At 35.0% G+C, this 12390-nt stretch overlaps 1 protein-coding gene across 5 annotated transcripts in view; it reads left to right on the forward strand.

The window, feature by feature from the left end:
• The window catches only part of PIAS1 (protein inhibitor of activated STAT 1), a 220401-nt gene that overhangs the window by 158665 nt on the left and 49346 nt on the right, over positions 1-12390 (forward strand). For all 5 annotated transcript variants that reach the window (XM_055362712.2, XM_019010734.4, XM_055362714.2 and 2 more), the window contains exon 3: positions 12099-12183. In XM_055362712.2, the coding sequence (XP_055218687.1) occupies positions 12099-12183 (85 nt within the window). The remainder of the gene's footprint in view (positions 1-12098; positions 12184-12390) is intronic.

Raw genomic sequence — 12390 nt, forward strand, 5'->3', positions numbered from 1 at the left:
GCATGTCTGTTCATTTTTTTTAACTTATTTTAATTAATTTATTTATTTTGAGACGAAATCTTGCTCTGTCACCCAATCTGGAGTGCAGTGGCACGATCTCAGCTCACTGCAACCTCTCCTGTGTTCAAGTGATTCTCCTGCCTCAGGCTCCCGAGTAGCTGGGACTACAGGCGCACGCCACCATGCTGGGCTAATTTTTGTATGTTTAGTAGGGATGGGGTTTCACTATGTTGGCCAGGCTGGTCTTGAACTCTTGACCTTGTGCTCTGCCCACCTTGACCTCCGAAAGTGCTGCGATTACAGGCTTGAGCCACCGCGCCCGGTCATTTTTTAAACCTGAATGTGACATCAAGCTTTATAGACCCAGTTCCAGTTTTGAATTTCTTTTTTTTTTTGAGCAGTTCTATCTGACTTTTGCAGGATGAAGGAAGGGCAGTTGTCCAGCTAACTAGAGAGGATGAATGGACCTGGGGATCTGATAACTTCATAAGCAGGTTTTCAAGAAATTCCCCTTACTTTAGCTATATTCTGTTAGCCCCACTTGTACAGGTATTTTGCATTATAAATTAGATCAGTTCTCCTATTTCACTCAGCTTCACTGCTAGTTGAGGATGCGTTTTTCTTTGGTAACTTTGTTACCACTCATATATTTGCTTTCCGGTTTCTACACTTATTGTTGCCCTCCTATCTCTTTCTCCTCATTTGGGTTTATTCTTTTACAACACAAAAACAAAACAGGCAAGCAAAGAAAAATCTTTACTGACCTTTTATTGGAATTTTAGGATAGAGTAAAAGTAGATGATGTGCTAAGCTAGCAATCTCTACCAAGACCACTTTTTTCTTTTGTTTTTGTTTTATTTTATTTATGTATTTATTTATTTTTGAAAGATGGAGTCTCACTCTATTGCCCAGGCTGGAGTACAGTAGTGTGACCTCAGCTCGCTGCAACCTCCTCCTCCAGGGTTCAAGCAATTCTCCTCCTTCAGCCTCCCAAGTAGCTAGGATTACAGGTGCACGCCACCACGCCCAGCTAATTATTTTGTATTTTTAGTAGAGATGGGGTTTCACCATGTCGGCCAGGCTGGTTTCGAACTCCTGACTTCTGTGTGCCTCAGCCTCCTAAAGTGCTAGGATTACAGGCGTGAGCTACCATGCCTGGCCTTTTTCTCCTTTTAGATCTTTTGTTTAGGCAGATCAACTTAGCAGTCTAGAATGGGAATTTTCAAATATGGCTGCCCATTTAGAATCACCTGGAAAACTTTATTATTTACTTATTTTTTGAGATAGGGACTCACTCTGCCACCCATACTAGAGTGCAGTGGCCCAATCACAGCTCATTGCAGTCTCAACCTCCCAAGGCTCAGGTGATCCTCCTGCCTCAGCCACCTGAGTAACTTGGGTTACTGGCATGTGCCACGACGACCAGCTAATTTTTGTACTTTTAGTAGGGACAGGGTTTCGCCTTGTTGCCCAGGCTTAAATGATCCACCTGCCTCGGCCTCCCAAAGTGCTGGGATTACAGGTGTGAGCCACTGCTCCTGGCCAACCTGGAAAACCTTTAAGAAATATTATATCTGGATCTCACAATTATTGGGATTGGTTGTTGGCTAGGGTGTGGTTTTAGTTCTCCAAGTTATTCTGTTGTATAGCCGGATTTGAGAATTGTGATCTAAAAAAAATTTTTTTGGAACAAATGAGAAAAAGCAGCAGATTATAAAAATATGACTGTTTTTTATTAGAACGTCATCTGTTAAAACATTCCAGATTCTGCTAGAAGTAATAACCTTTCTCAGTGGTATTAGGAATTGAGAATGAGTTTCTCTGAAGGGTCTGTTCCTGTTTGCATTCCAACAAATGGACGCAGTATCCAAAATTAAGTCTTCATTGGAAGTGAGAAATAGTTTTGTAGAAAATCAAATTAGTAGAACAGAGGACAAACTTGAGAAGCAGTCACAGAATGTACAATAAATAAATGTTAGAAAAGATAAACATTGATAATGAAAATCTAAAACAGAAATAATTTTTTTTTCTCTTGGAAAACTAAAAGACATGGATAAACAGCAGTAATCAGTGATAAAACAAACAAAAAAACTTTTAATATATAATGTGTTATATAACATGTATTTCTTAAACTTTGTGACTTATAAATATTAGAGGATACAGTTTATTACTATTTTTTAGAGACAGGGTCTCTCTGTCACTCTGGCTGGAATGCAGTGGTACGATCATTTTTCACTGTAACCTTGAACTACAGGGCTCAAGCAGTCCTTCCCACCTCACCCTCCTGAGTAACTAGGACTGTAGGCACATACCACCACACCTGGCTGATATTTTAAAGTTATTTTTTGTAGAGACAGGGTCTCACTATATTGCCCAGGCGGTCTCAAATTCCTGGCCTCAAGTGATCCTTCTGCCTCAGCCACCCAAAGCACTGGGTTGACAGACCTGAGCCACTGCACCTGGCCCAGTTACTTTTCAAGTGTCTGCAATATTTATAAAGCTATATATATACTTGACCGTAAACATAATAGCTAATTCAAAACAGCAGAAACTATAAAAGTTGTTGTTGTGAGTATACTAAAACAAAGATTTTTAAAATAACATTAAAAAAATAGATTATGAAAATAAGGCATTAATGAAAAGCCAAAGGAAAACATTGCATGCTTTTATCATTTAAAAAGATGAAGAACCAAGAATTTAGTATAAAATTTAAGAAAAATAGAAGTAGTATATTAAAGATAAAGGTAAAAATTATTTTTAAATTGTGTTTATATAGTGGATACTTTGCAGACATTGAAGTGGATTAGATAATTTATGTATATGTTGAAATGAAAACATGTCCTCAAAACTTAAAATCTTAATGAAAAAGCAGATTGCAAAATAATTGTATTTACACACACACACACACACACACACACACACACACACACTTACATAGATTTATGTGTGCTTATAAGTCCCTATAGTTGTATACCAAATTTTTCATAATGTTCAGGGGTTTTCTTCATCCTGTGGGGAAGCAGCTAGATTATGGGGTAGACTTTTATTTTGTAATCTCTTGTGGTTTTAATTTTTGTTTTTTACAGTGAGTATTGCATATTTTCTATAATTAGAAATAAAAAAGATATGTTCATTTTGAGGGGGGGAAAGCAATATTTCACCGTACAAAACTAGAAAAAATAGTTTATTACGCATTGCATGCCTGTATCAAAACATTTCATATACCCCATAAATATGTACACCTGTATACCCACAAAAAATTAAAAATAAAGATTTTTAAAAAATAGGAAAAAAGGTGGAATTAATAAATAAACCTAAAAAGAAAAAGGCTTATGAAAGAGGCAAAATATATAAGCTTCTTGCAGATCTGATTAAACAAAATCAACCATAGAAAGTAGATTTAAATCACATAGAAGAAATATATGTATATAAATATTAGGAGCGATACATTAACACAGTTATATGTTAATAAATTTCAGAAACCTCTATGAAGTTTCCAGATATATTAAACATTCCAAATGTTTTTTTCTACATGTATATGCAGTGAAAATAATGTATAAAATGTGATATACTGATAACTTGACAATATTATCAAAGAACTACATTTTAAAAAAAGAAAAACTCTGGGTTTGATACATTTGCTGGTAAATTCTTCAGAACTTTTTTTGAGGAATAAACAATTTCTGTATACTACAAAATGTTCTCAGTTATTAAAAAGTAAGCAGGCCAAAGAGGAATACAAAGAAACAAAGGTAACACTTTAAAAAAAAAAAAAACCTATCATTCAGTTTCACTTTTTGAATATAGTTGTGTTCCTTAAAATATTAACTGGTAGAATTTATCAGAATATTGGAGGAATAATAAGATTTAAATTAGGCTAAGGCTACTGGACTAAAACCTTGATAGAGGTGTATCCTGTATCCAGAAGTCATAAATAGTTCAGTATTAAGAAATATATTAATTCATCAGATGTAATAATAGCTAACATTTATTGACTGCTTACTTTGGGTTAGGTAGGCACTGTTATAAGTGGTTTTATATTTTTATTTAGTTATCAAAATAATTCTAAGGTTTCTCTAGGGTTATATTACCTAGATGAAGAAATTGAAGCATGGAAAGGTCAGACAGTGTGCCCAAGGTCACAGAATTACTGAATGACAGAACTGGGGTAAGCACACGGACTTCTGACTCCAAGAATCCATTAGCTTATTTGGAGTTTAAATAGAAACTTTAAAAGGTTTCATAAAATTAAATGCCCATTAATAATTTTTTAAAAAAGAAGTAGAAAAAGTGTTCTTTAACATTATAGGGAATCTTTATAGTCAACAGACAGCTTTATATTTATTTATTGAAAAATTATAGATGTATATATTTATGGGGCACAGAGTGATGTTATGATCTTCGACTACCATGTGAAATGCTTGAATCAACTAATGTATCAAGCTGATATGTTAATCAATTTCCACAAATATTTTACATTTTTTAGGTGATGAGAACATTTGAAATTTACTCTCAGCAATTTTGAAATGTTACTAGCTATGTTCACTGTGTTGTGCAATAAGATCTTATTTAAAAAAAAAAAAACTTATTTCTCCTATCTTCTAACCATATCTGGTAACCACCATTCTACTCTTTGTTTCTATGAGTTTGATTGTTTTAGATTCCACATATAAGTGAGAGCATGCAGTATTTGTCTTTCTGTATTTGGCTAATTTCACTTAATAAGCATAGTATTGTCTAATTCCATTCATGTTTGTCACAAATGACAGAATCTCTCTGTTTTAAGGCTGAATGCTTTTCCATTATGTATACTTATTTAGGACCACATTTTCTTTATCCATTCATCTGTTGATGAACTATTAGGTTGATTCTGTACTTGGTATTTTGAATAGTGCTGCAATGAACATGGAAGTGTAGACATCTCTTTGACATACTGTTTTCAAATCTTTCGGGTAAATACCTAGAAGTGGGATTGCTGGGTATTTATTTATTGGTTTAAAAAAAAAAATCCTAGGCTGGGCGTGGTGGCTCATACCTGTAATCCCAGCACTTTGGGAAGCCAAGGCAAGTGGATTGTCTGAGTTCAGGAGTTTGAGACCAGCCTGGGAAATGTGGCAAAACCTCCTCTAAAAAAAAAAAAAGAAAAAAGAAAAAAGAAAAAAAGAAAGAAGAACCCTAGAGGTAGTTACTAATAATGGAGGTGCATCAGAATTATTCCCAGTGGGGGCTAAACTCCCAGACATGTATGTTTTGAAGCAGCTTTGCTGGTGATTGTTAAAAACTACAGTGTTGGACGGGCATGGTGGCTCACACCTGTAATCCGAGCACTTTGGTAGGCTGAGGCGGGCGGATCAGGAGATTGAGACCATCCTTGCTAACACGGTGATACTCCGTCTCTACTAAAAATACAAAAAATCAGGACATGGTGGCCCTCGCCTGTAGTCTCAGCTACTCGGGAGGCTGAGGCAGGAGAATCACTTGAACCCGGGAGGCGGAGGTTGCAGTGAGCTGAGATGGCACCACTGCACTCCAGCCTGGGTGACAGAGTGAGACTCTGTCTCTAAAAAAAAAAAAGGAAACTACAATGTTAAAGGTACATCAAATTTTACAGCAAAGAAGTCACCCTGGAAGATCTACAAATATTCTTGTAAAAGTTCTGACCTATATAATAAGACATGAATTAGAACTAGAGGTATAAAATGTTAGAAAGGAAAATTAAATTTTTCCTTACTTGTGGTTAAGGGAAGGTTTATCTGCAAATCCTAAGGAATTGGCTATAAAACTAGGGTTAAGTTCAATTTGAATGGCAAAATAGAGCTTAGAAGAACAAAAACTGAAATTATGTAATAACCACTTTGAATAACAACCAAAATGAGAGTCCATGCAAAATATAAATATTAAAAAGTTAGAAATACTCATTTTTGCTCAATTTTATCTTTTGAATTTGATTTAAAAGTAAAAATTAATTAGAAAACTATTAAAATTCTTCCTATTTCTTATCCCATTCTCTGTCTCTCATAGGTAATCATTTTTAATTAATTTCAGTTTATCCTTCTGGTTTTCTTTTCTTTTTTTTTTCCCCCCCGAAAAAAGCCAGTAGCTTTGTGTATTATTACTTCCTCTCTTACACAGAAAGTAGCATACTGTATTTTTTTAATCTTGTCGTTGTCGCTTTAATGATGTGTCTTAGAGAGATCACTCCCATACCAACACATAGAAATAATCTTCATTCTTTCTTTGGTTTTAGGGTATTCTATGAATGTTTATTCAATCATTCTTCTATTGGTAGGTATTTTACTAAGAATGACATTAATGGGAACAGTGTAACTAATCTATGATAGAAATAAAGCCTTGAAGATATGAATAAATGGACACAGGTGCAATAGTCCAAGACAGGAAGGTTAAAGATGTAAATATATCAGCTCTGAAAATAATTCATAGGTTTATTGTAATTCTATTTAAAATACTATTGAGCTTTAAAAATCGTAACAAAAAGATTTGGAAATTCATCTAGATGAATTAAAAAAAATGGATAGAGAAAAACCTAACTATAAGATAATGAAACAGTGAAGCTATAACAAAAAATAGAGTACCAGCACCAGGATAAAAAAGGTAATTGGGAACGTGGTCCAGAATGAAACATACAGGACATAAGGATTTAATATGTGATAAAAGAAGCACACATATCCATAGGGAAGGGAAAGTTTATTTAACAAATGGTGTTAGTGTTAACAGTAAGCAATTTGGAGTACTGAAATTTAGATTTTTAAAATATGAACTAAAATTCCAGATATATTAAATAATTACATAGAAACAATAAGCCAAAAAATTAATTGTGTATTTATTGAATTTATGCAAAGGAACAGCTAAGTTCAGAATTAGCAGAAGAATTTAAAAGGAGATTGTTGACAGATTGGACCACATAAAAATCTTTTATATCATCTAAAAATGTAGCCCAAATGAAATTTAAAAAATTGTAGCAGACTGGAGGAAATATTTGTAGCAAATTTCCAAGGTTTTAATATTCTTGTATATGAAACTCTTATGCAAATACATAAATAGGCATAGGACAAGATTGGACAATTAGTTAAATAGGAAATTCAGCAAATAACAAAACATGGAAATATTTTAGTTGCGAATTAAACTTCTCAAGAGTTACCAGGATCCATTCATTAAATTAGCAGCAACTCCCATGCTGGCCAGAGTGTAATCACTAGATGCATAAATTGCTGATGGTCTTATATGTAAAACAACCATTTGAAAAGCACTCTTGCGGTGTGTCAGGATTCATAAAAATCTTCATACTTTTTGACCCTGAAATCTCACATCTGGGAATTGATCCAAATAAAATAATAACCTGCCCCCCTTCCAAAAAACAAACCTTTAAGCCCAAAAATATCCACAGAGTTGTTTCAAATAGTGAAAAACTAGAAATAACCTAAATGACTAATCAGGGGAGTAATTAAAATGTTCATATGTCCCCTGAGAGAATACAGTAATTAAAAATGGTAATAGAGACTGCAATTGAAAATGTAATAAGGGTAATTTTTTTAAAGCAAGCTTTCGTATTGTATCTATAGTTTGATATGAGAATTACTGGAAGGAAATAGATAAAAGTCATAAGCAGTTACAATAAGAGGATAATAGGTAATTCTTTTCCGATTTTCTGTGATCCAGTGTAATGCAAGGCTGCACTGGTAGAAGTACAGCACCGAGATCAAGAGAGCTAATAAACCTATGTTATGAGAGGAACACGGACTTTGGAGGCAGGAGATGTAGAGATTGAGTTCCAGTTCTGAGTTTTCTACTTACAAATTTGAAGGCTTGACAAGTTAGTAATTACTCTGAACCTCAATTTCTTCATCTGAAAAATGGTCTGATAACATTGTCTTCATGATTATTGTATGGATTAACTACTAGAAAGTAGTTAATGAAAGTAGTGTTCTACTGACATCACGTGTGGAAGAATATATCAATCAACTTAGAAGCAACCTTAGATCTCAATGGCTAACAACTATTACAAACAACTAAAGAAGATGTGGGCGTGTAATCCCAGGACTTTGGGAGGCCAAAGTGGAAGGATTCTTGAGGCCAGGCATTCCAGTTCAGCCTGGGCAACACAGCAAGACCTCATCTCTACAAAATAAAAAATAAAAAAAATTAGTCGGGCATGGTGGCACCCACTATTGTAGTGCCAGCTACTGTAGAGGCTGAGGCAGGAGGATTGCTTGAGCACAGGAGTTTGAGGCTGCAGTGAGCTATGATCATGCCACTGCACTCTAGCCTGGGAACAGGGCAAGACCCTGTCTCTAAAAAAGAAAGAAAAAATAACCAAAGAAATAAAGCTTCTTTCCCACTTATGTTACTTAACTAGCTGTAGACTGTGACTCTGCTATATGTTTTGTTTGCTCTGGGATCAAGGCAGAGGGGAAACAAAGATAGTAAAACCTTAGGTGCCTCTTGAACTGCTTGAAAGTGGTACACTACCACTCCTATTTCATTGACCAAGGGTAATGTCCATGGCCCTGAACATTATCCTCCCATTGGGATAGGCCATTACAGAAGGGCAACACATATTTTGAACAAATAATATGTGCTGTGACAGTGCTGTCCAGTTCTGTCACTTTATTTATTTATTTATGAATGAATGAATGAGATGGAGTTTCACTCTTGTTGCCCAGGCTGGAGTGCAGTGCGGCGATCTCGGCTCACTGCAACCTCTGCCTCCCAGGTTCAAACTGTTCTCCTGCCTCAGCCTCCCACGTAGCTGGGATTACAGGCGCATGCCACTACACCTGGCTAATGTTTGTATTTTTGGTAGAGACAGGGTTTCACCATGTTGGCCTGGCTGATCTTGAACTCCTGACCTCAGATGATCTGCCCGCCTCGGTCTCCCAAAGTGCTGGGATTACAGGCGTGAGCCACCATGCCCAGCCAGTTCTGTCACTTTAATAAGGGTGTAACAACCTGGGGTACGTCTGGAGGAGGAAGATTTGGACAGTGAGTAATTCTGAAATCTTTACTAAAATACAGTGGGAAGAGTCATTGGAAAGGGAGGGGCATATTAAGTCTCTTCAAATATTTGAAGAATGGCTGTCACTGGATGGTGAGATTAGTTCAGTGCTGTGTGGCATCAGTGGGTGGAAGTTACGGCCTCATATATTTTGACTCAGTATAGTGGTAACGAGAAAAGTGAGAAGAAAAGGAAATTATTGGTTGTTTTCAATATGTTACTCATTTACATTCTTCAAAATAATCCTATCAGAGCGTGTATGTTTCTGTGTTTAAATATTGGAAGAAAGATTCAGAGTGAATGAATACCCAAGGTCACATGGCACGTAAGTGGCAAAACCGGTTTGGAATCCAGGTCTGTGTAATCTTGTCCCTTTCTACAATATTCTACTACTCTCTGTTGGGCTGCAAGCATTTTTACAATTAAACTGTTCATCACCAGTCATCGTTTGCCTGACAAAGTAAAGGCCACATCTCACACATGTCTAAAAGGGTTCAAACAGAGAATGAATGGAAAGGTTGGAAGGAAGGTTGAACTCTAGATCAATGATCTGCAAACTTATTTGATCATAAGTACCTCTTAGCAAAGTACTTGTACATACTATATATGTAGCTTATACATAAACTATTGTACTCGTATGTTGTAAAGCATACAGGACATTCCCAGTACAAAGAAATGGTAAACATTTGGGATGATGTGTGTGCTAATTCCCTTGATCTGATCGCTATATACTGTATGTGTCAAAACATCACTGTGAACCCCATTAATATGTATAATTATTATTTGTCAGTTAATTTTTTTAACCTATAGGAAAAATAAGAGTTTAAAAAGATTAAGATTTTATATAACATTTTAGTTTTTTTATAAATTAGATTTCAGGTTTTATGTAAAATCTCATCTTTATAAAACTTTGTTTTGCAGATAGATACTTTTTTCTGTATCCCTGTGGATTGTCTTTTGTACCCATGGAAATGTATACCCCCAATATTGGAGGTCATTGTTTTGGATGATTTTGTAAGACTCATTTCAGTATGAAGATTCTGTAATTCTTTTTGTCCAGAATTTTTTTGAAAGGGCTAATGGTAGCTTACTTCACTTTCAGAAAGGTTTTTAAATAGTTTTATCTAAAACACAAACTATAGACTTCACTGTCATTTGTAACAGCAATTAAGCCCAAAAACTACAAAGTGTGAAAGGTGCTATTCTAGATAAATAGTAGCAACCCCATGAGCATTACAATGTATATATAAATGGAGATGGAAGTAGGGGCTATTATTAAGTAAGAAACCTGATTTTTATTTGTGACATAAGAAATAGCCTCGTTATTTTAGTTATATCTTCTCTTTCTAAACCTATATATATCCAAAACTTACTGTAGTCATATATTCTAAAATGCATCTGAAATTTTGCCTAGAGAGTAATATGAATTTTTGGACTTGAGAAATTATTTTAGCACTTTTTAAAAATAGAGCCAAAGATTTAAATTAGGCTGTCTACTGGACTAAAATCTTGATAGAGATACATCCTCTAAGAAGCAAAGAAGTTAGTTACTTGCATTGCCTGACAGAGGGAAATGTTAGCTGATTTTCTACATTCTGGGCCTTAGTTATTGGCATTGCCAGGTTGATGTTTCGCAATTAAGACAACTTTTTCTGTTAGTGACTGCTCCTTGGTGATAGATTCTTTAAGAAAAAGCCATCCTAGAACACATAAAGCAGAAAGCAGACCTAGCCTTTTAAAGATACTGTTAATGTTGAGATAGAATTCTAGATCAACAGTGCTCTTTTCTATTTCTTTCTCTTAATGATACGTTTGGTATCAACTTTTTGACGTGACATATTGCAGTTTGGTTGGAAGTTGTAAAGGAAGTGTTTCTTGCAAGTATGATCAAACTCAGTTTAAGCAAGAGATTGAAACAGCTAACTTCAGCTGCTTATTCATCGCAGGCCTTAAGTGCCCCAGAAGCCGATAGTTTCTTAATAATAACTCTTAGTGATCATTTTCTTCTAGAAAATTACCCTGGAAAAGTAGTATAAATAGTTTAATCTGCTATTTCTTAAAATTTTGTATTCCTTTACTCATTCAACAAATAAATAGTATTCAGTGCTTCTTTGTGCCAAGCACTGAGGACTCATTAGTGAGCAAAAGGGATATTAACCACTGTTTTAAAAAAAAATGTATCTAACATGTACTAAAAGCCAATGGATGTGGTGATGCATGCCTGTAGTCTTACCTACTCAGAAGGGTGAGGCAGGAGGATCACTTTGAGCCCAGGGGTTTGAGTTTGTGCTATAATGGTGCCACTGTACTGCAGCCTGGGCAACAGAGCAAGACCCTGTCTCTTAAAAAAGCAAACAAAAAGTTTAATGGAACTATTGTTGCTCATAACGGCATACTTTAGAACCCCTGCTCTAGTCTGACTGTGCTTACCTACCTGCTTGCATGCGTTTCTCTTTCTTCCCACCTCTCTTCCCCTCCCTTCCTTCCTTCCTTAATTCTCTTCTGTTTTTTACAACTCTTTTCCTTCTTTGAGTTAGTGACAATAAGCAAATTTTGAACTCATCTAAGATTAGGAGAAAAACTGTATGTGATATTTATTGTATAAAACTTGCATGGTAGAGTTAAACAGGAGATGATAAAATTCTTAATTTACTTTATAAACCAAATGTCATCTCACCTGTCTAGCTCTCAAGGTGGGTATGTTTGTTACTTCTTCCAGAAACCATGTCTCTTTAAATGGGTTTATATCATTCTATTTTAAATAAAATTCGTATGTTTTTATACAAGTGTGCTCTTTAGATGCAAACATTTATATGATTAGATAAATTTTCCTTAGTCTTTCTTTGATTATGTATTGTCTGAATTTGAATCCTGATATGTTATTCTGGAATTAGCCATTTTTGTTTCTATTTCTGTTTGTTATGTTACAATTAGTGTATTTCTTATTTTTCAGTGCTTTAATTGCCTTGTTATCTAAACTCTAGAATATATACCAGTTAATTAAAGACATGTGTGGGTTTTTTTTGCTTTTGTCTTTACTGGCGAATTTAAAGGTAATTGAAAGTATAATTCTTGTCTTCTTTAGCATCAGACAACAGTCAGCGCTTTCGAGAAACCTGTTTTGCATTTGCCTTGACACCACAACAAGTGCAGCAAATCAGTAGTTCCATGTAAGTTGTCGTCAAGTGTAACTTGAAGTTTGACCTTTGAATCCAGTAGTCTATAATAAATGATTTTAAAAAACAGTGATTGGTGAGTTAGTATTTGTGTGATGCAAATATTAGTAATGAAAATATAGTGTGTTAGTTACTCTAAGAACAGTTGTATTTATGATAATTTGAAAAACTTTTCTGGAGTAACAATGTCTTTGAATGAAC

Source organism: Gorilla gorilla, chromosome 16 (genome assembly GCF_029281585.2).
Source record: "Gorilla gorilla gorilla isolate KB3781 chromosome 16, NHGRI_mGorGor1-v2.1_pri, whole genome shotgun sequence".
Lineage (NCBI taxonomy): Eukaryota > Metazoa > Chordata > Mammalia > Primates > Hominidae > Gorilla > Gorilla gorilla.